The following is a 27,699-nucleotide window of genomic DNA, read 5'->3' as shown; positions in this document are numbered from 1 at the left end:
CCTCCCAGCTGCCCACGGCCAGGTACAAAGCCTGATCTAGGATGGTGGGAAGCAGGAGTACGGCAGGAGCCCCCATCAGAGCCCACCCGAGGACTGGGATGAAGAGGGGAATCTGGGAAGGGCAAGGGTCCCAGGCAGAGAGGTGGCCAAGCCCAGCATGGCTGGTCCCAAGTAACCCCAGAATGAGCCAAATGGCCAGGGCTGGCTTCAGTGGCCAGGCGTGCGGGCCTGGGACTCCAGCCTGGGAGCTGGTGACATCTCAAAGGCATCGAGGAGCACAGGAGGCTTCCAGCTTGGGGTCCAGGGTCCTGAGATTTAATGGTGGCATCAGGTGCCGTGAGCAGAGGTTGGAAGGGGGGTGGGGAATCGGGGAAGTCAGGCGGGCAGGAAATCATAGTGGCCCCGGGCCAGAGCAGAGGTGGGTCCTGGAAAGACAAGGTCAGAGGGCTCTGGGACCCTGGGGTATGGGGCGTGACTAAGGAGAGGCCAGGAGGGGTCGGGAAGGATGGTTGCAAGAGGTACCTCCATGATGCTGGGTGCCCCTTTGCTAGAGGGACAGAGGGGATGGCCCTAGCCCACAGCCACCCCCAGAGTGTGGGTAGGCCTGGATTCCTGCTGGCGGCCACATGGCTTTTCCACCTCTGGCCACTCCATGCTCGCAGCATTCTCGTGGTGAGGGGGCTGGGGCAGGGAACAAGGGAGGGGGCACTGCCTGGCCAAGCACAAGCCTTTGTGCTTTAGAGTCAGAGCAACTGCCTCTTACTGGCTGTGTGACCCTGGACCAGTCGCTTAACCTCTCTGTACCTCTGTTTTCTCACCTGTAAGGCTCCTGATGGGGCTCGGGGGCCATGTCCACATGAGCCTGGCACAGTGGTCAGCACCCTCCTTGTCCTAGAGCAGCAGGCAATCACAGCCCCAACACCAGTGGCACCTCCAGCTGCCACTGTAATTTAAACTGGACTTTTGCTCTGAGCGCAGGGACATGGGCTGGTGGGGAGATGCAGACCCCAACACGGGCACACATGCCCCCCACCCAGTCACAGGCAGTTCCCTAATAACTTGTCAGGCAGAGCAGAATGGTCTTTACACACTAGGCAGCTGGACAGTGCCACCGTCCCCTCCAGAGCCCAGAGGCCCATGGGATGCAAGTCATTCATCATGACTTTGGTGGCCTGGCTCCACTGAACACTCAGACCCATCCCACCCAGCTGTGTGCATGCCCAGTGCTCAACAGGGTCCTGAGCCAGCCCCGGCTGGATGCTGGTCAGCACCCAGCTGCTGCTGGTGGCACCCTCTCTGTGCTGGGCAGCCCCGTGCATGCACCTTATATGCCAGTTATCTCATTAATCCTCCCAGACGGCAGAGATTGGTCCTGTCTGGTTCACAGACGGAGATACAATCTTGAGAGCACAAGCCCCTTGTCAAGACCTGGAATGCACACGGGCTGCTGGGGTTTTACGGTTGGAGCCTCCCTGAGGAGCCCCCTGCCCCGGATGCTCTGAATTCTGATTTATGGAAAATAGTGAAGCAAGTGACTGCCTTTGGGTTGGACATTAGCTATGGTAGCCTGGCAGGCCCCTGTTGGCAGTGTGACCTTGAGCAGGCCCTCCTCCTCGAATGTCCAATCAGGTTCTAGGCTAGGAGTGTTTCCCTGGGACCTCAGGGGGGGGCCTCCCCTCCAGGGGCTTCCAGGCTGGTGGGTGGAGTCAGAAACAGGTGAATAAGCCAGGGCAGGTTTGGGGCTGCTGGGTGCAGAGGGGCCAGCTGCCTGATGGAACAGGCTCTGGGGAGGGTTTTCAGGGCTGTGACTTGTGCTGAGTCCCGTGGGGGCCAGGGGCAGAGTGGATGCTGGGGCTATCACTCACTCTTCTTCAGTTCACTCGAGATGTGTGCAAGAGCCAGCCAACCCTGGAATGGAGCAGGGGCCCAGGGGCCTTGGGGCAGGAGGCACCAGGTCCCCTAGAATCTCGCCCAGCCGGGTGCCAGGGTGTCCAGAGTGTGGAAGGGAAGCCGATGTCGGTGTGGTGGCCCCCAGCAGACACCAAACAGCCAGGCATCTTAAAAGTGCCATCCAGGCAGGGGAAAGTGGCCGGGTGACAGCCACAGAGTTCTCCAGAGTAGGAAGGGGTTTGTGAGTTTGTGACTTCTGGTTTCCTGAAAGTTCTTCCTGCTTCTTTCTGGATGGATTCTCTATTGAGTTTCCAATGGACAGAGGTTCTAGAAGACACCAGATGTGGGATTGGATGGTCAGAACATGGTGTTGCCTCTTCCAGATGGTGCTTGGAAGAGGTTTGGGTACCTACGAGGCATTTGCAGACCTCCAGCCCCCACCCCCCAGGCATGTGTTGTTGGGAGACCAAAGCCCCGGGGCTCATGAAGAGGAGTGTATTCCTGCCACACATCCTGCCTTGGTTTCCCCACTGCAGCCTGGTGGACAGGTGCGGAGCTGCTGTCTCTGAGGCCTGCTCCCCTGGGAAGTTCAAAGGCCTGTGTCTTCCTGCATCCGGACTGCCCTTCCGCCCTCCCACACCCCCTCAGAGGCCCTTGCCAGGCCAGACCACCAGCTGCTGGCCACTTCCCCTCCGGCCTCCCTGGATGGACACCCCCTCCTTTGAAGCTGTTCCTTCCCGAGTACGGAAGTCAGGGTGAGGCGTCCCTCAAGGGTGCTGGAGGTGGGGACCCCATGACCTTGTGGTTCTCACCACCACCACCCCAGCGTCCTCCCTCCCTCCCTCAGGCCAAGGTCTGTCTGGCCTCCAGGGATCCATAAAGGGAGAGTGACCAGCCATCCAGGTTTGTCCCCATTTTTACCTGGAAAGCCCCATGTCCCAGAAACACCTCAGGCCAAGTCTGAGTTTCCCAAGACAGGGTCCCCTGTTCCTCCTCTGCTCTGGTCGCCCAGACCATTGTGGGAGGAAGGGGACCTGACCACCCCACACTGTCCCACTGGAGGGTCCCAGGTCTCCAGTCTGCAGGCCTCCCACCACGGACGCCTCCAGCAGCCTGCTGGGCCCTGGAGTGAGGGACCCTGTGTCCCAGCACACAGCCCGGAGAAGAGCAAAGCCCAGTGTGAGCCCGGTGAGTGCTTGTGCGTCCCAGGACCCCAGCTTCTGCCCCCTGAGCAGGCTCCTGCCCTCATTCCACCTGATTCTGGGGTCGCTGGATCACCAGAGGCCGGTGGAGAAGCCCCCTGGGGATGCGGCCATGCTATAACCTAAAGGCTTCAATCCCACACACTTACCTAGAGGGTGAGTCAGAACCAACCCAACACTCAGCTGGAGAGAACCAGCCTTGGACAAGGCGCAGCCCCCCCCAGACCCCCGCCCAGACCCCAACCCCAGCAGCCTATTTGCAGACTCCAGCTCTGGAAGATTCCTTGGCACCTGCCAGCACAACCCCTTGTGTGGCACCTGCAAAATGACTCTGCCCTCTAAGACCCTAAACCAGACGGCCTCTGGGAAGGAGCTGGTGAGCCAAGGCCCCCGCCACCCGCAGTGGGCTGGGGCGCCCCTTATAAGGCTCTGACTCCGAGGACAGCGCACCAGGTGGAAGCAGGAGCCGCACACCCTCCCCCAAGCCAGGCCCCAGCACAGATGCGTCTGACGCCCCTGCTGGCCGCGGCCGGAACAGCACCTCCGCGGTCCCGCCGCCACCGTCCGGGTCCTGCCACCAAAACCCCGGGGCATCCCTGAAGAGGCAACGCTTGAGGTGGGCCCTCGGGGAGTAATAGCAGAATGAGCTCCGTTGGCCTCTCATCGACCCTCAAAAGGGCTCATCTCCCGAGGATGGTGCCCGAATTCAAGCCTCCAGCTCAGACCACGGCTGCAAACCACACTCTCCCGCCGCCTGCACTGACCCACGTCTCCGCCCACCTGGCCATGGAGTTCCAGCATGTTCTCCCTGGAGAAACCCCCACCTCCCGGCTAATGGCAGGCCATACTGCAGGTGCTCTCTCGGCCCCGCCCCGTCCATCAGGACACCAGCTCTTCCTTCCCCAGGTGTGCAGAGTCCCGCCACCCCCTCCGCTGCCCCCTCACCCTACTGGGACAGCAAGGCTCCCTGTGCTGGCCCTTCCGCCCTCTTCCCCCTCACCTGCCCAGTCCCTGATCTGCACATCAGCCAGAGGCTCCTTCTGGAAGAACATAAGGGAAGCTCAGAATCCTGCTGTGGCTCCGTTGCAGAGCAAAACCCACACGCTCACAATCACTATATAATTTACCTATCACACATACTGGGTATTATCTACCCCCTCACACATATGCACACACACAACACACATACATGCACACACCTGTACACGTGTGTGCATGTATACATGTGCTCGCATATATGCGCACACATGCATATACATATATGTGGTGTACTTGCACACCCATGTGTCTACCAGCATACGATTGCACATGCACATACATGCATGCACACGCGTACATGCACCTGTGTGCACACGCACATGAACATACATGCACTCTCAGGCTCACTATAACAAGCCACACCGGGGCAGTCACATTTGTGGGTTGAGTATCCCCAGCACCTGGCCCAGAGCCCAGCGCACAGTGGTCAGCCTCAGCGAGGCTGCCTATTGTGCAGCCCATCCCCAGTTCAGATGCCCAGGCAGGCCCTTGGGTCCTGCCAGCTCTGGGAGACACCCATGGGTCTCACCCTCCAGCATATCTGAGCCAGAGGGACCCTCCCCAGGGCACACCTCCCCTTCACCCCGTGCCTCCCCCTCCAAGGCCTCTGGGGCTCCCCCAGGGCCTTACTGTGGCCAACCAGACCCTCAGAGATCTGGCCTCACCAACCCTCTCCAGAATTAAGTCTAGCCCCACACACACCTTTGCCCCCACCCCATCAAAGGTTCTCAGCTTTCAAAACACCTGAAGTTGGGCTCAGCTCTCAGTCTGGCAGGCCCTTCCTGCACCTGGCCAACCTTCGCTTATCCTCAAGACTCCTCCTTATCCTCCTGTCACCTCCTCTGAGATGCCCTCCTCCCTAACCCCGCCCCTGATTCCTGCAGGGGCCTGGATCAGCCTTGCCCAGGAGACTTGTGGTTCCGGGGCTGGGCGCGGGTCCTAGAGAAGTGCCCGGCGAGTGCTGAGGGGCCGAGTGGGCAGGGCAGGCTAGCCTGGAGAAGGAAGAGCCACTGGGGCTTCCAAGTTCCCCCACTCCTCTCTCCTCCTGCGGCCCAGAGGGCAGTTTTCCCACACTCTCAAGACCAGGAAGCTCCCCGCCCACACGGAGGAGCTGGTTCATGACAAATACTCAGGTAGAGCCGATTACTTCTGCTCCAACCAGTTCCAAGCTCTCCAAGACCCTGCTGGACGCAGGAGGAAGGGAGGTGAGTAACCAGCTCCTTCCTGCCCACCCCACGTGCTCTGCAGTGACCTCGGGCTCCCTCACCTGCCCTGGGGCAGGCTGCAGACTCTCACTCCTCCCTCTCCTGCCTCCTGACCCCCAACTCCTGCCCAGAGAACCCAGAAGGAGCCAGATGATGTCCCGGCCTCCTGACCAGGTCTGTGGCCTTGGGGGGCTGTGGAGCCTCTTGGAGACAGTCCCATCCCCCACCTCACCCTCACAGAGCACAGAACCACCTGGATTCCAGTCCTCCTCCCAGGGCTCCTGCATCTCACACACCACGTCCCCGTCAACCCAGGGCAACCCTTCCTGGAAGTTCTTCTGGGAACCCCCTGCTGGTCCACCTGCCCGGGCTCTGGGCTCTCAGCACAGCCCCTGAGGCTGGCAGAGAGCAGCAGGTCCCTTCCCCAGGTACAAACACATGTCCCCCATTTCCACCGTGGGGATGGAGCTCTTCCTCAAACAGAGGCCCGCTATGTGGGGGGTGTGGTGTGAGCCACACCCCTGCTGACCTAGGCCAGCTGGCCTCTGTCCTGAAATCAGGCCCGCGAGGGCCCCAGGCTCCCTGGCTGGGCCCCTAACAGCTGGGCATTGGTTTCCCCCCAGCTGTCCCTCGGCACCCCAGGAGGACCTTGGTGGCTGTCGGCTCCACCTGGCTGGGCTCCTCGGAACTGGCAGTTTTCTGCTCCGTTGAGCTGTAGTTAACAAAAGGCTGAGGGGACTTTGGCTTTGACATCTGGGCCTGTGGCCTGGCGCCGGGGGCGGGGCCACTGTGTCCTACACCAGCATCCGGTTCCTTATCTGGGGAATTGTGTCTGATTTCAAGGGGGCATCTGTGTGCTTCCGAGGACTCCACAGGGGATCGGGATCAGGGGCTGTAAGCACTCCACTGCCCCCCCAAGCCCTCCCCCCACCCCCAGGGACCACTTGAAGCCAGGTGTACCTGCATTCCACGGGTCTCTGCTGGCCCCGGCCAAGGGGTGAAGTGGCAGCTGAGTGACATGAGGGATTGATCCACTGGTCTGTAGGGGGAGGTGGGGAGAGGGCCCAGGAGCTGTTTCCAGAAATGCCCCATTCCCCAGCCCCTCCTCTGGGTCTCTGTGCAGACAGTGGGGGGGGGGGCAAACAAGGATCCCTGCCCTCCTTCCCCCTCTCCCTTCCTTCCCTCCACTTGTCTCCCCTCCTATCCTTTCCTGCGCTGTCCCCGGTCCCTCTGCCTTGTCCTCCTCCCACTCTGTCCACCCGATGTGTGGACTAGACACCTGGCCCCCTTCTAGAAGTCAGAGTCCCTGCCTCCCCCACCAACCTGGAAGAAAAGCTGTGGGGGGAGGCACCAAGCCCCTCGAGACACGTTGGGCCAGAGTCTCTGGCACCCCAGGAAGGCTGGTGTCCCAGGTCACCCAGAGAGCAGGGGTACCCAAGCCCAGCAACGGAAGGGCCAGGCCAGAGCCCACCCCAGGAGAGCTCACCCCACTGGATCAGAACCCTAGGATAAGGCAGGCACCAGACCTCACTCTGGCAAGGGCATCCCCTGGCGTGCACTCATTGCAGTGCGGAGCCTCTGCGCAGCCAGCCGGGTGCCCCTGACCTGAGGCTCCCAACCTCTACCCGCCTCCCCCAGCCTCCCTGAGCCTGGAGGGAGAGGGTGCCAGAAGCAGCAGTCCTGGGCTTCCGCCTGCTGTCACCCAGGCTGGACCCCAGGCTCTGAAGCCCACCCTTGGGGCAGGGGCTTCTGTGGAGCCACAGAATTGAGTTTCTGCCAGCTGGGGGGCTGGAGAGCAGACCTCGCCCTGCAGCAGAAGGTACACAGAGCTGCCCTGCCTGGGGATCCTGGTGTATCCCCCACCGCACCCTCAGGCCACTCCCAATGCCCCCTTGGGGTGTAGCTGGGGGATTGGGGGTGGGGGTAAGCCTTCCTCTAGAACTGCTCCATCGTGGTGGGGGGTACACTGTGGGCCTAAGGAGCCGCCCTCCCAGCAACAGGGCCCCAAAAAACAAGGCCCACACATGCAGGAGGCGCCTACCTGAACTGCAGCCAGCAACCATCTGGGCCTCTAAAACGGGGCTCCCCTCATTAAATGGGGTGCTGGTGCCTTCCTGTGTAAGGCACGTGGGGCACAGAGCCTGGCCCCCACAAGCCAGCAGGGCCTCTGTTGCAGGTTCCCAGGGAGCCATGCGCCCCTACACTCAGAGTTGTCAGTGGTGCAGGCGGAGGGCCACCTGCCATGTTCTCCGAGGGCAAGAGTGGCCTGACCTGGCACAGTAGTTGGCTGGAAGCCCGGCCGGGGGTCCTGCAGCACTGGCCTCTCCCACAGGCACTCTCCTCGACGCAAGGCCAGGCCGGGCACTGCCCTCCTCCCGCCCCGTGACTCAGCACCCTTGCCCAGCACAACAGGACTTTTGCCCCCTGCCCGCTGTGCCGGCTTCCTGCTCGGATCCGGCCAGGCTCTTCTGCTGCACCTGCTAGGATGCTGGGAGCTGGAGCCCCTGGGGCCCGGGGCCAGTACTCCAGGGGGACAGGCACCCCGGGCCGTCTCCGGGTCATCGTCCTCACCTATGTGCTGGTTGCCCTGGAGCTCACCTGCCTCTTCATGCGGTTCTCCATCCTGCCGGTGAGTCCCTGCCCGCAGGGGGCCTGGCCACTGGCATGCAGGAACTGTCCCTCTCACTTACCCTGTGTGCCACGGCAGGGGCCGGGGATGGGGGCCCAGGGCTGCCCAGGCCACTCACCACGCTGGATCTGAGCAAGCTGTAGAGCCCGGGGACTGTGCCTCTTGGTCCATCCATCAGCACTTTTTGTGCTCTGGTGCACGGCCAGCCCTGGGGAGGGGCCACAGGGAGCCACCCCCACTGTCGCACAGTCATTCTTGTGGCCCTGCCTTGCTCTGGGCTGGCCTGGCCCTGTCCCTCCCACGCCCTGGGGGCCATTGCCCTATTGATCCACCGCACCCGCTGGGTTCTGTCCTTCCTGTTCACAGGCCTCAGCTCCGGACGGCCTCCTCCGCGACACCTGCAGACCCTAGAACCTTTTCCCCACCATCCAGATCCTGCGTGGTCAGCCCTCCTGCAGGTGGCCCACGCCCCACATCCTGTGGCACGATATTAAATTACTTGTCTCCCCAGCCAGGACATGAGGGCAGGCCTGGCCCCATCTCCTCTGTGGCCTCCCCAGATCTGGAATTCTGCCCACAATAGTAGGCGGGTGGTTACAGGCCACTTTTAAAGAACCCCTAGGGGGTTCTCCTGAGCAGCCTGTTCCCCCGGGGATCTGGGCAAGAGAGGGCACTGCCTCTGCCACCACGGTGGGCATGGCAGGGGCTCCCCGCCAGACAGTGAGCCTTGACTCCCTGCCTCTAAGCCCTGACTCCATCCTTAGCAGCCCGGGGGCCTGGGCAGACGCCTTGCCATCCCATCGTGAATGGGCCACAATGTCCCTCCCTGGGAAGGTTGGTGCAGGGAGTGCCAGTGAATAGTGAAAGGCCCAGAGCAAGGCTGGAGCTCCCAGGAAGGCTGCATGTTTTGTTCTTTAAATGCTCACTGAGCGCTTACTGTGTGCACCGTTTCTCAGAACTTGGATTATAGCAGATGTAGACTCACGATCCGAGTCTTAGACTGTGCTGTGTGCAAAATAAGGCCTGCTGCAGAGGCTGAGGGTGCCCACAGACAGCTGGTGGGTTTGGGGGCAGGAAAGCCTCCCCCAGAAGGCAGCCTTAAAGGAAACAAAGAGCAAGCCAGGCTGGTGCAAAGGCCCTGGGGTAGTAGTGAGAACAGTGCAGCTAGAGAGGAGGGAGGGGAGGGCAGGAGAGGGGAGGCAAAGCTCCAGAAAGGCGGCTGGCAGGGGAAGGCAGGAAGCCGCTAGCCTTGGGGACTGTGGTGAAGGTCTAGCACAGTAGTTGTCGATGGACTGGATGTGGCTGTGGGAAGGCAGAGGCATCAGTGATGGAACAGAGGAGCCAGTGTCTGGGGGAGGCCATGGGAGCCAGTTCTGGATGTGCTGAATTCCAGATGCTTCTGGACACGGAGTGGAGAGCCACGGGCAGTTGAGAGGTCCTGGGGTGGCAGCGGCTGCCTGGGACCCAACCTGGTTCCCTGGAGTGTGAGCAGAGCAGGAGTGCGGGGTCATGCGGGAGGGGGGTGCGGGGCATGCAAGTGGGAGGAGCAGCAGAGCTGAGCCTGGGGGAGCAGGGGAGCGGGCACCCAGCGGGTGTGCGGTGGGAGAGGCAGAGGCCGTCCAAGGGTTTTGCTGTAAAGGGAACAAGGTTTGGGGTGGTGGCCAGAGGGGAGGGGTGGAGGGAAAACAGGAGAGACAGCGGCAGGTGTGCTTCCCTTAATGGAGCCAGAGAGAGGAGGCGCTGGGGAGGTGGGAGGTGGGATGCCGAGGAGACAGAGACTCAGGTGAGGACAACGCAGGTGGGCAGGTGTGGCAGCAGGGATAGGAGGGGAGGACGAGGCAGGTTTGAGAGCGAGGAGAAGGTGGGATGCCGTGGGGTGGGGGGAGAGCGTGGGCTCGCTGGGGAACGGGGATGATGGTCCGGACAGCCAGCAGGGCTCTGGCTTCTCTGGCCTCGCTCAGCAGCCCCGTTCCCCTCTGTCCCATTCTGGGAGGAGAGGGAGGGAGGAGGGGGATCGCTAGTTGCCCTGGGATGCCAGCTGTCCTGGGGAGGGGGGTGCGCGAGAAAGAAGGCAGAGGGATGCCCTTGACTGAGCTTCGGGAGAGTACAGGGTGTGAGGTCAGGGATGAGGCACATTTGCTTTCTGGGGCTCCCTGGCAAAGCACCAAACACTGGTGGCGGGGCGGGGGGGGGGGTCCTTGCTGCCTCTTCCAGCCTCTGCTGATCCCAGACATTCCCCACATGTTCCAATATCTGCCTCTAACTCCTGACATGGCTGTCCCTCTGGGTGTGTCCGTGTCCCAAATCCCTCTATGTAGAAAGACCCCAAACCCACCCTAATGACCTCACCCGAACTTGATTCCCTCTGTAGAGACTGTATCTCCAAATAAGGTCACATTCTGAATACTGAGCAATAGGACTTCAACGGAGTTGGGGGGGGGGATTCAACCCATTATAGGGGAGCTCACTGGAGGGAGGCGCCAGGACCTCAGAGGCCAGGGTGGGGGACAGAGCCGCTACAGGATGTTGAAGTCAGAGGAGTAGAGAGGGCTAATATGGGGTTCCCAGGACTCCTCTGTTCCCTGGAGAGACACTGGGCACTGCCTTTACCTCCCCAGAGGGATTCCAGGGGAGCCTGGAAGCCCCAAAGAGTAAGCCTGTGTCCTACTGGGAAATGGGCCACCTTCTGGAGGTCATCAGGGCATTTGGGGACAATCTCTTGCTGGTCTGGAAGATGCTACAGCCCACCAGGCAGCTTCAAGTGCATGAAGCCAAAATGGTGGTCTCTCCTGCGTCAGGTGTGCTCCGCAGAGGGGCGGGAGGGCCAGTGGCCGCCTTCACCGGGCCCTGGGCCTAGTGAAGCCTGGACCCACAGGTCCCAATGGGCTCGGCTCGCGGCTCTGAGAAGAGAAGCGGAGTTCTGGGCCCCAGCGCCTCTCCCAGGCCCCCTGCAGAGTGGCCAGAGGGGTGCCCTCCCACCCACTCCCTACCCACTGAGGACGCAGGACCCCTTGCCCCTTCCCACGGGCCTCTCCTGTGTTTGCAGTACCTGACTCGGCAGCTGGGCCTGGACTCTGTGGCTTTCGGCTACCTGCAGACCACCTTCGGGGTGCTTCAGCTGCTGGGCGGGCCACTATTTGGCAGGTACTGTCAGGTGGGGAAGTTTGGGGGCCCTCCCCTGCCATGACCTGGGTCTGCCCCTCAGAGGTCATGGGTTGGGTCATGCCGGCTTCCCAGACCTGACGCTGGGCCCACTAGGGTGACGGCAGCTCCTGTTCCAAAGAGGGGGACGCTGAGCCCAGGAGATCTATTTATCAGGCTAGTAAAGCCCCTGCCCCCCATTTCCACCAACGCTGGTTTGCAGCCACACAGCAATCATACTAGCAATGCTCTCATGGCTGCACACGTCCACCTGGACTGAGCTGGGGGTCCCAGCAGAAACTCTTCTGGACCCCCAGACCCCCACCGGTCTCAGGGAGGCGGGAGCATTGGGCCCAGGGCCATCGGCAGGCCTCCTCCCGCAGGAGTCAGATCTTTAGGGTAACTGTGCAGAAAAGGGGCTGCAGAGGCAGCAGTCAGACAGAGCAGGGGCCCCGGGGGGGACAGGTACAGATAGGGCCAGAGCCTGGGAGATATTTTATTTTATTTTTTAAGATTTTATGTATTTATCTGGGAGAGAGAGAGAGGGAGCATGAGCAAGGGGAGCAGCAGAGGGAGAGGGAGAAGCAGACGCCCCGCTGAGCAGGGAGCCCAAGGTGGGGTTGGCCCCCTGGGGCTCTGAGATCACAACCTGAGCCTAAGGCAGATGCTTCTCCCGCTGAGCCCCCTGGGTGCCCCTGGGAGACACTTTCTGTAAAACACACACACCCCGGTGCTCCATCTGGACCCCACAAGGTCTGCTCAAAGGGAGTAGGAATGCTGGGCTGGGTCAGACACCCCATCACTGAAAACTGCCCCAGTGGAAGGATGGGGAAGCCGAGACCCCACAGGGCCCACGGGCACCCAGGTCTCCCTGGTGGCCATGAGCAGATCCCCGGGGCCTAGAGATCCGCAGCCCCAGGGGGTGGGCGTCAGCGGCAGAGGGGGCCGGGGAGGGCCCGCCTCCTCTCCGCGGCCTCACAGGTTTGGGCCCCCCAGGTTCGCCGACCAGCGTGGGGCGCGGGCCGCGTTCACGCTCAGCTTCCTGGCGGCCTCCGCCTTCTACCTGCTTCTGGCGGCCGCCTGCAGCCCGAGCCTGCCGGGCCTGGCCTTGCTCTACGCTGCGCCCCTGCCCGCCGCGCTGGCGCACGGGCTGCCAGGTAGTGCCAGGCGGGGTGTCTCCCGGCTGCGGGAGGACTGGGGGGGCCCGTGGGGGGCGCCTGGGCCCGGGTGCGACCTGGGGAGGTGGGGCGAGGCCAGAGCCAGAGGGCGGGACAGGGGTCAGCTCAGGGGCCGGGCTGGGCGCACAGCAGGGGTGACACTGGGGCGCGGCCTGGGCCCCGCGCTCAGCCCCCGGCCTCCCCCAGCCGCCCAGATGGTCATAGCGGACCTGTCTGCGCCCGAGGAGCGGCCGGCGGCCCTGGGCAGGCTGGGCCTGTGCTTCGGCGTCGGCATGATCCTCGGCTCGCTGCTCGGCGGGACCCTGAGCGCCGCGTGCGGGTGAGGCGGGAAGCCGGGGCGGCGGGCTGGAGGGCGGGTGCGGCTGGGCCCCCGTGAAGGGGGGGGGCGGGCCGGGGGCCGGGGTGGGGCCTGGGCGGGGCCGCCCACTCGCCCCTTCTCCGCCAGGCGGACACCGCGCACCCACCGTCAACAGGCGCTGCAGCCCCGCAGGGTGCGCATCGGGGCAGCGCCCGCACAGGGTAACCCCACCCCCCGCCTCTTGGCCCCAGGAGGTCCCAGCTGGGGGGACCTGCTGCCGTCAGGGGTCACGGGGCAGTCAGGCTGGACCTAGAGAAACCAGAGGGCAGGCCCTGGAGGCGGGGTCCCGGCCGGGCCAGTGGGGCCCTGGGGGCTGCTTCTGGAGGTTTCGGAACTGCACTGAGCTGTCTGTGCAGCGGCCCTAGGAGTGCCCCCACCCCCACCCCCGGGGAGAAGAGCATGACCTTGGACCCAGCACGCCTAGCCCTGGAGAGGCCACACCAGGCCAGGGAGGGGAGCCTCATTTCCGCTGGGAGACCGGCGCCCCACCCGGTTCCTCCTCCCCACCCCTAGCACCCCAACACTCACTCCAGATCGGCCTCTTTCATAGGAATGGACCTTGCCCCTGGCCTTCATTCAGACACAGCCTTTGCTTTCGGTTCGGAAGCAGGAGCCCAGCTGTGGGTGGAGGCCCGGTGCCAGCTAGTGACCCAGCCGCCCTGTGCAGGGCTAGAGGAGCTGCCCTGGGACTCCGCTCAGGGGAGGAGCCCTCCTGGTGTCTGAATCACACACACACACACTCATACATAAGCACACAGGCCTTCCAGTCTTGGGTGGATGCTCTGCTAGCCTGGGCCTCTGGGGGCATCAGCTCCCCCAGGCTCCCCAAGTACCTCCAGACAGACTTCAACAGCAGTAGATGTGGGTGGGGAATGGCTGATCCCTGGGGACTAGAGAAGAGGAGGGGAGGGTGACCTCGTTCCACCACCTTCCTCTGGACAGGAAGTCCTTGACCCCACCCGTCTCCTCCCCAGTACTTTCACCAGAGCCTGGCTTGTGGATGTCTGTCTCTGCTCAGGCAGGAGGCTGCAGTGGGGAAGGTGGGGCTCCCTTCACCTGTTCCCTCACCACTATTTACTGAACAGCTACTAAGTGCCCTGGGATTCCAGGTTCTGGGACACGGCGGTGATGAGGCCAAGTCCTCAGATAAAGAGAAAATGATATGTATTTCTATAATGTCAGGGTGAGCTGCATGGAGTCAAAAGTAATACAGCAGGATTAAGGGCAGATGGACAGGTGGCCTCCAGGGCCTCACCCGAAGGAGTTGAGAAGGGTGGCAGGAGGACGTCTGGGGAGGCAAAGCCCCGCCAGATGCAAAGGCCCTGAGGTTGGGGAAGGGAAGAGGCTGGTATGGCTGGAGTGGGGGAACAGGGAAGGGATGGAGGGGAGGTGCACAGGGGGCCAGGCCAGGGAGCCTGAGTGTGACCCAGCTACTGTGTGGAGAACAGGGGAGCAAGGGCCACTTCAGGGAGACCACTGAGGTGGCTATTGTACCAGTCCAGGCAGGAGGGGGCAGCTGGACCAGGGAGGGCAGTGGGGGGAGAGGGCAGAGGGCAGGGTATGCCTGGGTTTTGCTGATGGGTGGGATGTGGGTGTGAACACAGGGCCATGCCTGGACCCTGGGGCGGCCCTGGGCGAGCCATGAATCCTGCTGAGATCTGAGCAATCCGTGGTGCTGGAGGGATCCAGGTCACGCTGGGCTGAGTCTGGTGCCTGTTAGGCTGTGGGTCGGGCAGCTGTGGGTCACTCAGCTGAGTGAGGGGGTGTGTAGTGGGCAGAGCGGGGCTATGTCCTCATATGGGTGGTTTTTAAGCCCTGGGAACTGGTTCAGGTTGAGCCCTGAGCCTGAGCCCAGACCTGGCACTTCATATTAGAAGCGGGGCTCAAGGGAGAGACACAGTGAGGACAGGAAGGGAGCGAGATCCAGGAGGACATTGCAGAAGCCAAGGGGCGTGTGGGTCACAGAGAGGAGGGCCCTGCCACTGGGGTGGTGGGAGCAAGAGAAAGAGGATCGGGGGCATATTAGGGGGGGTCAGGGGGTAAAGAGGGTGCAGGAGAGGGAGAGGCAGGTAAGGGAGGAGCCCCCAGGCTGCCCCACCCACCTGGGCTCTCAGCAGCCCAGCCACCCGCTACCGTGGACCTCGGGGCACCTACTGTCACCTACCTGGACAGGTGCTCTCACCTGTGAAATGGGCGCACCCGCACTGTGTCCAGGGTGTGCGGGGATGGGTGGGGAAACAGGCCCCCGGGAGAGGGTGTCTCCTCCATGGAGCTCCAGGTCTCCATTCTGTGCCCCACGGCAGGGGCCAGCGCCCTGTCTCCCTGTCTCCCCGCCGCAAAGACCACATCCCGCCTCCCTTCCCTGTCCCCAGTAGAAACCCAGGCACATTGTCAGGGCTCCTTGTCCATCACCTTCCTGCCCAGTCTGTACCCTGTGACCCGTCCTCTGAAAGGGCTCAGCCATGCCCCCTACCTCCGGGGCAGCGGGGGTGAGGGGGAGGAAGTGGATTTGGCAGCCTCAGGATGTGGGACGGGCACTGGTATAACTGGTTTGGGCTCAGCGGGGAGCTCCAGCTGGGAGGCCAGGGCCCTGAGTCACTTAGCAGGTGGGGAGCACTCTGTGACTCACGGCTCTGAGTTAGGTCCCAGGGGATGGGGTCCAGGGGCTCCTGGAAAGGGGAGCCATCCGGCGAACGCTGCTGGCAGTGGGACCGACTCCTGGACTTGGTGTGGGCAGGCCTCCCACCACCTGATTCTGAGGGGCTGGTCCCCACAAAGTCACGGGGTATAGTCAAGGCTCTGGTCCCTGGAAGGGCTCGGGGTTTGGACAGATGCCCATGGGGATAGCAATTCCTTTAGGCTTGGGAGGATTTGCAGCCGGCCAGGGCAGCTTCTGCTCCTGGAGGTCAGGCAAACGGACTTCTGTGTCACGGTCACCTGGCAGCCCTGCTGGGTACTCGCTGGCCAGTGAGTGGCCCTGCCCCGGCCCCAGCACTGCCACCAGCTTTGCCCACTGGGCCCTCGGTGACTCAGAGGGAATTTACTATGCTCCTTATCTCCCTGAGGACTTGGGATGTTATCTCAGCCTTTGGTCTGGCCCGGGGAATGGGAAGCCCTTATCCTGCTGACAGGGTTTCCGCCCCGGTGACACGGTGACACCACTGCTTCCCCTGGAAGTTAATGAGTAAACACTCGGGGCTGCCCTGAATGACTCTGAGACAGAGTGTGTGGTGGCTGAGCCCAGCAGCCTACTACACTTGCTGCTCATGCAGTCTCACCGAGGCTCTGCAGGGTCAGCCAGACCTGCTGGTGCCCACCATGGGAGGGTAGGAGGGGACACAGAGACCCAGCAGAAGGACCCTGGGTGTTCCGGGGACCGGGAAGTGCAGGAACAGGGCCCAGCTGGCCCAGAGCAAGCTCAGTTGAGACCTGACAGGGGAGGGAGAAGTCAATTGTTGAAGGTGGGACTGGGATGGGCGAGGCCAAGGGAAAGCCTGTGCAAAGGCCCTGGGGTAGGAAGGAGCTTGGGGCATAGGGCATGCTTGGAGGCCTGTGTGGTTGAAGCGGAGGGATCAAGTGCTCAGGGAACACAGAGGGCTACAGAGGGTCAGGCCAGACAAGGCTTTTCATCCTTTTTTTCTGGGCCCCAGAAGCTAGAGGGAGGCTGAATCAGGAGTGGCCCCACAGACTTTCATTTTCAGACATTGTTCTAGTGACAGTGTCATGGGATTGGGGAGGGCAGGGTGACTTCTCCACCCCAAGCTCCAGGCTGGACAGCCAATGACTTTCACATCCTTGTGTCACAGGAAGCTGGGTCCCAGCTGACCCCAGTCTGTCCCCCAGGTCGGATAGGAGAGGGCCCGGGGACCCTCAGGGCAGGGGCGAGGGCAGCACTGGCTTCGTGAGTACTGTCACCTTGTGGTCGGAGAGGACAAAAGCATAGCACCCACACAGGGTGGGCAGATGGCCTGGCCCGCTGCCCTCCTGACGACGTCATGTTGGTGAACGGCAGGCCCCAAGCTAAGGACGAAAGGCAGGTCGCAGTCAGCCGTACCGTCCCACCAGCGCCAGCGACTGGCCACGACAAACTGTGGCCGGTGGGCAGGGCTCCAGGCTGGCCAGGCAGCCCCTGGGGACCCGTGCAGCCCTCGGTGTCCCGAGAGGGTGGCCCTCATTGCATCTGAATGAGGTCACTGCAGAGAAGGGCAAAAGGACAGAAAGACGGATGTCCGGAGTCCTGCCCGGGGGTCCCTTCATGGCCTGCATCCCTCGGGCCTCCTGTCCGTCCATTCAACCAAAACCCGAAGGGGTGTTTAGGCAGAGACACCCTGAACGTGGCCTGCCCTCGGGGTCCACACTCAATCTGTAACCCGGCTCCAACGAGCCAACAACCGGACGCGGCCGTCCGCGATCCTGCACAAAGGGGGCAGGAGGCCCCGGCGGGGAGTTGACTGTGCCCGGTGCTCAGGGGCGCACCTACCCACACGTCCTGGGCAGGGGCGCCAAGCTGCGTCCTGGAGGCCAGAGGGCTCCCAGGCTGAGAGGATGCCCTCCGTGCAGGGTGGGGCGGGGGCTGAGCTGGCCGCCGTGGTCCCCTGGCCTTCTGCTCCCTCTGGCATCTGTCCTGGGGAGTCGGCGGGGGGTCTGGGGGGGGGTGGAGGACACCCCCCACGTCCCCTGGGAAGCTGAGGCCCCCTACTCCCTCTGGGGCCCCCTGGTTTAGCAGCCATCACTGAGGGGTGGGTGCGATGCCACAGGGAGGGCCCTGGCTCTGTGCCGCCGGCCCTCGCTTGTCACCAGCCTCCCAAAATAGCCATCTAAGTGGCCGCCTCTGCTCCCGCGAACTTCCGGGGCATCTGGTGAAGAAAGCAGGTTCTGTCCCTGCCCGCCAGGCCCCAAGCAGTGACGTGCAGGTCCCGAAGAAAGGGCCCTTCTCTCTGGGGCCAGCCATCGGGGCCGGGGAGTCCCTGCCCGCGTCACAGATCCGTTCCTGCTGGCCCCGGCCCTCCCCAGGGGGCTGAGTCCGGGCCTCTGACCCCCTGGCCTGTCAGTCGCAGACGTGCCCGTTCATTCAGAAGCCTGGTGGTCAGAAAGCCCGATTATCCACCATCCAGGGCGGTGGGAGTCGGCTGGGGGGCCACAGATGGAGGTGGGGGAAGGAAGGCCAGCTCCGCCCCTGACCAACGGTGTGAGTCTGGGGGGGTCCTAGCCAGAGATGCGGGGTGATCCTGCCCCCACGGCCCCCCTGACCCCGGGCGGAACAGGGCCTTTCCTGCCTGTGGTTTGCCAAGGGAGCTCTATGTGCGCGTGTGTGCCCCCGCGTGTCTGTGCACACGCGTGCAGCAGCAGTGGGCAAGAGCAGGAAGTCCTTTCTCTGCCCCCCGCAGAGAGCCGGGGCACCTTGTGTCTATGCCCTGAGGCCTTGTACAGGGCAGGTGTGGGGCTGGTGAATTGGGGTCAGGACCTGGTTCACACATGTGTTCCCTGGTCTGATGTTCACTGGGGCCTTGGCACAGGGTCCCACCCGGGCCCACTGGTCCTCGGGACCAGCCACTTCCAACTGATGGAGCAAGCCCCTCTTGGAGGACAAGGTGTTGGGGCTTGTGGAAAGGGCTCTTGCAGGTTGTATAGGAGTTTCCTCTGCTGCTGAGGGGAAGGGCTTCATGGCCGCACACCAGCCTGGAAGGTCACAGCGGCCTGGCTCTGTAAGTTCCCATTCTTTCCTATCTTCCCCTCCACACCCTGGAGGGGACAGGTTGGCCTCCAGAAGAAATAGTCATGATCAGGGGGGCCAGGCCCCACCCAGGGCCCATGCTATCAGGTGACACTGCCTGCCTGGCCACTTGTGCCCTCCATGCGGTGACTCGTGGTTGGGGAGGGACTGTGTCAGGAGCTGACGCCGAGGGGCCTGCCTGAGTCTGGGTCCCGGGTGGTGGTCTGGGCAGGCCGGAGGGAGGGCATCCGAGGGTGGTGTCCGAAGCCCCTTCCCAAGCCCAGCATGGCCAGCCCCACAGGAAGAGGGGCGCAATGGGCAGGGGCTCCTGAGGCCATTGTGAGTGATGGGAAGGAGGCATGAAGGTCGCCCGGACACAGATGAGGCCGTGTGGGGTCCCATGGTCTTCTTGCAGGTGGAGCCAAGAGGCAGGCTGGGCCCCCTGCCACCCCTGCACCCATCCTGGTGTCCTGATCCCAGTGCCACCTGACACATAGCTCCCCATCTGCCCAAAGGGCCAGACGTGTGTCACCTAAAGGACGAGGCGAGCTGCCCCCCAACCCCAGGAGGCCACTCCAGTCCCACCAGAGGGATGAAAACTGCTCTGGGGCCAGGGTCCTTCCTCCGGGAGCCTCAGTTTTCCCCTCTGTAAAATAGGCAGGACCCATGGCCTGCCCCCTTCTGCTGGAGGTATGCAGGGAGCTCCTCCAGGCCTGGAGCTGAGCCCTGGGACCCCCAACGTGTGACTCCCCTGCCCTGGCTGGGACCTGTCATCTGGGGGCCTCCCTACCCCTCAGCAGTCTGGGAGCTGCCCATCTCCCGAGAGAAGCTGCCCCTCCCCTCCCTCCAGGGCTCAGCTCCGGGGCTCCCGCCACTGCCCACTCTTGGAGACCCGGGGCCCACTTGCCGTGGCTGCCAGAGGCTGCAGCTGCGTGTGAGCCTCGGGCCTGGAGACAGCTCCATGTGCTTCTTCATCGCATCACCTCATGAATGTGCCCTGTGAGTCCCGCCCCTGCCCCCAGTCACGGGCTGTGGGGATGTGGCTGCTGGGGTTTGAGCTGTTCTCAGCTGTCCAGACCCCAGCTTGGCTGAGGGGCTTATGGAGGAGATGCCGCACGCGGTACCCACACCCAAGGACCCAAGTCCTGTGTGACCACTGCTGTCACCCCCAGGATTCAGTGTCCAGCCTTCGTGGCTCTTGTGGCCAGCCTTGTGGCAGCTGTCCTCAGCTTCACCTGCATCCCCACCAGCACGAAGGGGGTTAGCGCCAATGCCCAGGCTACACCTCCAGGTAAGCCCCACCAGGTATACCCTCCAGGTAGTCCCCAGCAGGTACTCCCCTCCAGGTGGGCCCCACCGGGTACTCCCCTGGAAGTGTGCAGGAACACTGGTCCTGGGGAGTGCCAAGGTAGGGGGCAGAGCGGTGCAGCTAGGACATGTGGGACCTCCCAGGCCCACAAGGGAGGGCAGGGCTCCACAGAGGAGCCAACAGGGGACCCCTGCCTCTGTGCCCAGTGACTGAAAGCCTGGGCCCAGAAAGGTCAGGAGGGAGGACATGCACCGGGCCCTGGAGGGGATAGAGGCACAGCCAAACTGGCCTCCAGGAGAGCTGGGCAGGTGGGGAGGGCAGGGGGCGCCCAGCCACACGCAGCTGGAAGCCGACACCACAATGCTTAGAGGTGGTCACTGGGTCAGGAAATGGTGGGTGCTCGCAGCCAGACCATGGCCCCCACTCCCCAGCGGCTGCCGGTGGCCAGCAGGTCACACAGGTCGGGGCAGCGAGGGCCAGGGCTGAGCCAGGCTGCCTGCGAGTGGAGGTGCTGGTGCCTCCCAGGGTCAGTGGGAGCTGAGGGCTTGGCTCTAGGAGTGTGTGGAGCTGCCCTGAGAAGGGCCTCCCCGCCACCCTGCAGGCCTGCCCGCCCCCTCCCAGGGCCCAGGCCAGGTCGGGGAGCTGGGGAGAGGGCCATGCGGTGGTCTGAGCGGCCTCCTGGGGTCCCCTAGGCGCACCCAAGGCCAGCATCTTTGACCTGAAAGCCATCAGCCGCCTGTTGCTGCAGCCCGGTGTCCTGCCCGTGTTCCTGGTCAAGGTGGTGTCCGGCTTCCCCTCCGGTAAGTCCCCGAGCCTGGCGTGGACCCCTCCCACCCCCGGGGGTCCCGAGCTCCGCAGCCTCCCCGTGCCATCACCCATCACATGGGTCCCGCAGGAGAGGCTCCCGGTTCATGCCGAATGGCTGCAGGAGTGAGGGCGGTAGGGCAGCCGGGGTGGCCCAGCGGTTTAGCGCTGCCTTCAGCCCAGGGCCTGATCACGGAGTCCCGGGATCGAGTCCCACACCGGGTTCCCTGCACGGAGCCTGCTTCTGCCTCTGCCTGTGTCTCTGCTTCTCTCTCTCTATCTCTCATGAATAAATAAATAAAATCTTAAAAAAAAAAAAAAAAAAGGAGTGAGGGGGGTAGAACAGAAAAGCAGTGCCCCTCCCCCGCAGCCTTCAGGCCCCCCTCACACGGAGTCCTCAGCACCCCACCGGGCAGGCTCCAAGCCCCCTGTTCTGGGGTCCTCTAACTGGGAGGCAGCACAGGACAAATTAATGAGGTGTTTTGCTGGCGCCAAAGAGTTCATCTCTTGCCCTCAGAGAGTTCTCACTCTTGCAAAAGCAGAGGTCTCGGGGTTGGGTCCACGGGCGGGGAGGAGGAAGCAGATGTTGCCCGGCTGGGCCCTCACCAGCTGTGCTGGATCCAGGCTGGCTCTTTGGGGCTGACTTCAGTCAAAAGGGTCTTTGGGGGCCACCAGAGGGCCTGGGGTCACATCCTCCCACATTGTCAGCCCTGGGGCCCAACAGCCCTCACACAGGATGCCCTGGGCTCTGGCCAGCCTGGCCACAGGGTAGTTTCTGGCACCTTCCTCGGCACTGTCTCCATTGGTCCCTGGGGCCACGCTTCCCGTGCCCGAGATCCACAGAATCCTCAGGAAAGCTGTCAGGGACCCGGCTGGCGTCACCTGCCAGTCGTCCTTGAACCAGTCACTGTGGCTAGACCAGGGCTCCCAGCCCAGCTGACAGGGGAGGCGGGCCCTGCGGCCAGTGGCTTGGGGACAACCAGGCAGCTGCTCCTTGCCTCTCCTAGGACTGTTCCTGGTCATGTTCTCCATCATCTCCATGGACTTCTTCCAGCTGGATGCCGCTCAGGCCGGCTACCTCACGTCCTTCTTTGGGGTGCTCCAGATGGTGAGTGGCTACCAGGGGCTCAAGGTGCGCCTCGGGTGGGTCAGGGGTCTTCGGATGCGATGGACCGTGCAGCCTGCCTGCCTCAGTTTCTCCACGCTCGGAGGCTGTCCTGCACTCCTGCCATCCACATTCTGCATGGTTAGCTTCCGGCTGCCCTCCTGCCAGCCGGGGTGCACACTGTGCCCCCAAGTGGGCTTGCCTTCCTGTCCCGGCTCCAGGCTCCCACCAATGGGCCTGCGTCCTGTGTCCACACCCACCCACCTGGAGGTCCTGTCTGCTGAGAGGGCAGGAAGGAGGCTAGTGCCCAGCAAAGGCTGGTGTCGAGGGTCCACCCGGTGTCCATCCGGCACCCCACTGCGGACAGGCCAGGGCAGGAGTGGTGCCTGTTGGGGGGGCACATGACAAGGCTGCCCACCCACAGCAGGCAAGCTCTCCAAGCTGAGGTACCCGTCTCCTTGTCCATCCAGTGAGGCAGACCACAGTGACTTGTGGGGTGTTTGGCAGATTAAATGAGTGCTCAGAACAGGCCGGGCACCTTGGGGGTCCCACCCGAGTGACAATCACTGTGTCCTCGTGAAATGCCCCGAGACTGGTGGCCCCAGGGCAGGAGGTACCTGAGAAGCGTGTTCAGGTGGGACAGGTGTCCTGTGTGCCATCTCCCAGGCCCTGGCTTCTCCTAGGCATCTGTGCCAGGCTGGGGGGCCGGGGCAGGGACAGGTGGCGACGCACTGCCGCCGCCCTGGACGCCTGCCCAACAGCCGGAGTGCGGGAGGGGCTATTCTGGGACCGTCTGGGGGGAGGCAGCTTGGGACCTCTCCGGAAGCGCATGACATTCCCAGCACCTCCAGGCCATCTGCTCCCCATGCTGCCGCCACCGCTGGGCCCAGGAGCGGTCGGGACCCCGCTGCTAAAATAGTAGCTCCCGTGGCAGCTCCGCAGGGCAGAGGGAGGGCCTTGGCGCCGCGGGCCAGGATGGGTTGGGAGACAAACAAAACAACAATGACAGCAAACCAGACTTGGGGCCTCTGGGGCAGGGTTCTAGATGGCTGCCCCCGGCCACCCAGGCTCTGCCCTGGACCCCGGGGACAGACTAGTAGCCTGCGGCCTGGGCAAGGACCTGGTCCACAGTGGCGACCCTGCCTGAGCTGGGCCTGGGGTTCCAGCACCTGTAGGGATGGCAGGCTACCCTGGGGGTGGCTGCTTCTGGAACCTCTGTGCACAGAGGTGGGGGTCTCACGTCTACAGGGAGACGCCTGAAGGCCCCTCATCAGCACCATCAGCACCCAGGCCCCCTAAGGTAGGGTTGCTCACCGAGGGTCCGAGAGGCAGCCCCGCTGTAGGGTGAGCCGAGCCTGTGCTTGGCACCCCCCACCTGCTGCCTCCCTCTACAAACCATTTCCTGCCCCCTCCTGAAGTGTGGCCGTGGCAGCCGGACCCCAGGGGAACCACGGCATCCCCTGCCCCGCTCCCTGGGTGGTCCTAACGCAAGGAGATGGTGGTGTCTCTCCAGGGGACTTGCAGACCCTCCTGTGAGAGCCCCCACTCGGCCAGGTGCTGGGCCACCACAGTGGCAGATCAGCACCCAGTCACCTACACACCTGATGTGTCGGGGTGACCAGGACCTCACGGAGAACAGGGTCCTCAGAAGGGCAGTGGTCGGGGGCTGGGAGGGCTGCAGGTGCAAAGGGCCTGTGGTGGGGAGCTTGCCAGCTGCTGAGCGGACTCAGGCAGAGGGCCTAGGCTCTGAGGACGCGTTGTGGGGGGTGGTCTGCAGGGCAGGAGGGGCCTGGATGTCCTGACACTAGGGTGGGGGCTGCAGAGAGGGTCTGCGCAGGGGCTGGACGTGGTCATACGAGGGTCTCTGGGCGCTGTTAGAGAGGGGTGCAGGCAACGTGAGTGCTTCACGGAGCCCATGTTGCCCCTGGGGGAGGTGTGAGCGGACGGGCCTGTTTGTTAACTTCCAGTTCCGTGTAGTAACCTGCAAGACACGGAAGTTTAGGATTTTTTTTTTAATTCATGAGAGACACAGAGAAAGAGAGAGAGGCTGAGACACAGGCAGAGGGAGAAGCAGGCTCCCTGCGGGGGTCCAATGCGGGACTCGATCCCAGGACCCTGGGATCACGCCCTGAGCTGAACGCAGACGCTCAACCGCTGAGCCACCAGGCGCCCCAGTGTAGGATTTTTTTAAGCGAATCGGGAAACTGAGGCACAACAGCACCGCCCCAGGGTTTTGGTCTGGGTGTCTATATGTTTTTCTTTTTTTTTTTTCTGGGTGTCCATATGAATGGCGAGGCCAGATGTCACCCCACCATGGTCTTGAGAGTCCTCCAGCTGCGCTGTGCTGAGGGACTTGCCTAATAGACCTTCCTCAACAAAAAGAGGCAAACAAATCTAAGATCGGGCAAATCTGAAAGTAGGATTTTTTTTTTTAAAGGACATTTATTTATGGTTCTGGTTTGAAGCAATTTTGTTAGGCCAGGCAGGCAGTGAGGGGGGCGGGTGACCCCACTGAGCATGGCTGGACTAGGTCCGCCCAGGACATGCAGCATGTCCCTGACCCCTGGGGACGCTGACCCCCAGCCTCCCTCCTAGCCCTGAGGGCACCCCTGGCTCTTGCTGCCTGCCTGGTGGAGGCGGGGAGAGGACCATGGGGAGCCCCATCCTGATCTGGGAGCGGCCTGCCCCTGGAGGCCCGGCCCTTTCATCTGGCTTCGGGGAAAGGAGCAGTGGCAGGAAAGGGAGCGCCTCACCTTCCCTGGCACCTGTAGGTGCTGGGGTTCACCATCCATCACCCAGAACCCCGCTCCTGCTCTGGGACCTGGGGCAAGTGACACCAGCCCGTGGGCCTCAACTCACCTGCTGTGACTGGGGTGTGGTGAGGACACAGAGCTGCGGGCCTGGGCCCCCACCGGGGATGGCCCCTGGTGGACAGTGGCTGAGACGTCTGCGGGCCCGCTGTGCGGAGGAGCCCACACGGGCACATGTCCCTGGGCTCGGGCCTCCCCATCTGGGACACGCCAGGTCCTGCCCCCAACCAAAGCGCTAAAGACGGGGGCGAAGGGGACAGGGGCCACAGGGGTCTCCTGCTCTGGAGTCAGGGCAGCACAGCGAGTGCTTCTGGAGGAAACCCCATAAGCCTTGCCTCCCGAACCTGCCCTCGGCGGTGGTCCGGCCTCCTTGGAGGAACATGTGCTCATCACACCAGAGATTAAGGACACAGGATGGGTTTCGGAGGGGCCGGTGACCCTATGAGCGGCTGCACAAGGGAACAGGTGCCTGGGTCAGGGGCCTAGGCAGCCCCATCTCCCCAGGGACCCCGCTGCTGACACACACACTACGAGACCTTCTCTTCTACCCTGACCTGATGGCCGCTAGGTCCAGGAGGGGACCCCCAGGGCTGCCGACAGCAAGGGAGGTCCCCAGGGCAGGGGACAGCCCCGTCCAGACCCCTCCCACCATCACCCCTCCCCCTGCCTCCCCAGGTCATTCAGGGCGTGGTCATCGGGTGGTTGAGCAGCCACTTCTCGGAGGGGACCCTGCTCCGGGCCAGCGTGCTCATCTTCATCGCGGTGGGAGTGGCCATGGTGAGCCCTTCCCTCAGGGCAGCCCCCCCAACCCAAGGCACCCACGACGAGGGGCGGGGTCCCAGGCCCATCCCTCTACCCTCTGCACATGCCCAGTGCACGTTGGAGCCCCTGGGCCCCTTGGTCCCTCCACTTCCTCCAGGGCCACCCCTCCCTGGGGGGCTTCAGGGATGGGCACTTCCGCCCTGGTCCCGTGCGCCCCCCAGTCGCCATGGCCTCCCCGCCCTGCCCTGTGCCAGGCCCTGATGTCCAACGTCCTCCACTTCTGCCTCTTGATGCCTGGCCTGGTCTTCAGCCTGTGTGCCCTCAACGTGGTCACCGACAGCATGCTGACCAAGGCTGTCTCGGCCTCAGACACAGGTGAGAGCCGGGGTGGGCGTGCGCTGGGGAGCCCGGGGCCTCCTCTCTGCAAGGCTTGCTGGGCAGTTTCAGATGGAGCATGTACCCCGATTGCAGGCTCAGTCTGCCCAGCCCCAGTGAGCATTGAGTGGGGTGGGCTGCCCGGGGTTTCCATGGGCAAGGCAGGGCTGGCGGGCCACAAGATGGCTCAGGTGACACTTTGCACCCCAGTCTGGGCCAGGCCGGGGCGGGGAAGAGGAGGGGAAGAGGAGGGGTGTGAGGAGGAGAGGAGAGCTTCCTGGGGGCGGTGTCCGGCTTGGTTTTGAAGTGGGCAGGATTTCCCTAAACAGGAGGGTGGAAAGATGGCAGTGCAGCCATCCCAGCTGGGCAGAGGTGTGGAGTGGGGTGTGGGATGGAAAGTCCCCTGCAGAGGCTGGTCAGGAAGACGGCCCAGGGGTGCCAAGTGTGCTCAGCGCAGGAAGGGGCTTGCCTGGGATGCTGGAACTCGGGAGCCGGTCTTGTGCTCCCTCTAGCACCTGGGGGCGGAGGGATGGGGTGCAGGTGCTTCCTGAATGAGTGAATGAAGGCACGCAGCCAGTTGAATCTGGGACACCCCCAGCCCGCCCTCCGACCCCCAAGGGGACACAGATGTCCCCAGCCCTCATTCTGCACCTTGCTCTCTTGAGGCTTGAGTCTCCCACCCAGATTCAGGTCCCTGGGCTTGACTGTGCCCCGGCTGCTGCCCATCCCCCACCTCCACTCCCACCCCCACCCCCTGGTCCAGGCAGGCAGGGGGCAGGCAGGGGGCAGGCAGGGGGCAGGCCGAGTTCAGGGGCTCCTGGAGCTGGTGGAGGGTGAAGGACCTAGCAGGCTAGAAAGCTCAGGGGGCCTGTTCAACCCTTGCTCCATCCACCTGTCTGCCTGGAAAGGACAGACGGGAGGTCTAGAGGCCCGGATGGGAACCAGGTGGCTGATGGGCAAGGCCTCTTCCCTGGGCGGCCAGGCACGGCCTGGAGGGTGGCCTGGAGTGGTGGCCGACACCCAGGAGAGGCCGGGAGAAGGCAGGGGAACAAAGAGAGGAGGGTGGAGGCAGGGCCTGGCAGGGAGGAGGGTGGAGCGTACCCCAGCTACCGGGCCACCCAGAGCCCCAGGCACCACCCCTCAGCTCGGAAGGAGCCAGGAGCTGGTTCCCAGCACCAGCCTGGGAACCCGAGACCACAGAGGGGGCGTAGTAATTGCTCCCCGGTGTCTGCAGGGCGTGTGGGCGATGGGAGAAGCCGCTCTTAAATTTCCCCCACGCCAGGCCCTGAGCTCGGGCAGGGCCTCACCAGGCGGTTCCCCACTGGCGCAGCCGGCTTTCTGATTCCCGGGACGAGGGACGGGGCTCTGAGCCCCAGGAGCCCAGGACCCCCAGACACACGTCATGCTGACAGTACCCCCATGCACGCTTGCCCACACGGGGCACGGCTGCTGGGAGGTACTCAGCGACAGGGGTGTCAGGTAGCTGGGAGCACAGGCAGTCAGATGAGCCTGGGAAGTGGGCACAGAGAGGCAGGCAGGGGGCACGCTCCCGTCCATATGAGGGTGGTCGGGGCTGGAGGGTGATCCTGGGAGTGTCGGCCTGCCTCGTACCCCAGCCCCCAGCCCACCCTACCCGGTTCCAGGCCGGCTGGGATGCCATCTCCCTGGCAGGCCTAGAAGGGTAGGGCCTGGCCCATGACCTGTGCACCCCCCACCTCCCAGGCTCCTCCTGTGCTCTGGAACTTTCCAGGGCAGGGCACAGGCTGAGCTCCACATCTGAGAAGCACCAGTGCAGCTTCTGCACAGCTGGGTGGTCTGGAAAGAGCAGACCTCCACGTCTGGGTGGAGGGAGCTAGGGGAGCAGAGGGATGATGGTGGGGACAGGGGAGGTCTCAGCTGTGTCCAGGGACCTGGTGTGACTTGCCCTCCACCCCCACCCCTCAGGGACCATGCTGGGCCTCTGCGCCTCCATACAGCCCTTGACTCGCACCGTGGGGCCCACCGTGGGCGGCCTCCTGTACCGCAGCTTTGGGGTCCCTGTCTTCGGCCACGTGCAGTTTGCCACCAACGTCCTTGTCCTCCTGGTGCTCTGGAGACAGCCTCTGCCCCAGAAGAGGGACAAAGTCGGGTGACCGTGGTCCCAGGGCACAGACTGGCAATAAATTCCTCCTCCTGCCTGA

General features: G+C 63.4%; 1 protein-coding gene and 1 long non-coding RNA gene across 4 annotated transcripts; one reads left to right on the top strand and one right to left on the bottom strand.

Annotated features, from left to right (window-relative positions):
- Positions 1 to 293: 293 nt before the first annotated feature.
- LOC140612612 (uncharacterized) lies at positions 294 to 10,118 on the bottom strand. 2 transcript variants are annotated; one of them, XR_012013761.1, is made up of 3 exons: positions 7,377 to 10,118; positions 6,296 to 6,374; positions 294 to 2,217 (listed from the first exon to the last, which is right to left on the bottom strand). It is a non-coding gene; the product is annotated as an uncharacterized lncRNA (long non-coding RNA). The 2 variants fall into 2 exon arrangements; XR_012013760.1 differs by having other exon boundaries at positions 8,026 to 10,073.
- On the top strand, positions 5,011 to 27,699 carry SLC67A1 (solute carrier family 67 member 1). 2 transcript variants are annotated; one of them, XM_072790376.1, is made up of 11 exons: positions 5,011 to 5,335; positions 7,668 to 7,964; positions 11,011 to 11,108; positions 12,102 to 12,262; positions 12,470 to 12,602; positions 19,527 to 19,645; positions 20,356 to 20,463; positions 21,475 to 21,575; positions 25,058 to 25,159; positions 25,399 to 25,519; positions 27,464 to 27,699. In XM_072790376.1, the coding sequence occupies exons 2-11, from the start codon at positions 7,821 to 7,823 to the stop codon at positions 27,649 to 27,651; spliced, it is 1,275 nt and encodes a 424-aa protein (XP_072646477.1). In that variant the 5' UTR covers positions 5,011 to 5,335; positions 7,668 to 7,820; the 3' UTR covers positions 27,652 to 27,699. The 2 variants fall into 2 exon arrangements, with proteins under 2 accessions (XP_072646477.1, XP_072646478.1); XM_072790377.1 differs by lacking the exons at positions 12,102 to 12,262; positions 12,470 to 12,602 and having other exon boundaries at positions 5,014 to 5,335.

This window comes from Canis lupus, chromosome 21 (genome assembly GCF_048164855.1).
Source record: "Canis lupus baileyi chromosome 21, mCanLup2.hap1, whole genome shotgun sequence".
Classification (NCBI taxonomy): domain Eukaryota; kingdom Metazoa; phylum Chordata; class Mammalia; order Carnivora; family Canidae; genus Canis; species Canis lupus.
Note: the sequence above shows the minus strand (reverse complement) of the source record. Positions and strands in the feature narration are given on the sequence as shown.

Bases quoted from the DNA above. Each gene is read 5' to 3' on its own strand.
- SLC67A1 (XM_072790376.1), top strand. From the start codon at position 7,821: ATGCTGGGAGCTGGAGCCCCTGGGGCCCGGGGCCAGTACTCCAGGGGG. The intron at 11,109-12,101 runs GTACTGTCAGGT...TGGGCCCCCCAG, and splicing joins GGCGGGCCACTATTTGGCAG to GTTCGCCGACCAGCGTGGGG. The intron at 25,520-27,463 runs GTGAGAGCCGGG...CCCACCCCTCAG, and splicing joins TGTCTCGGCCTCAGACACAG to GGACCATGCTGGGCCTCTGC.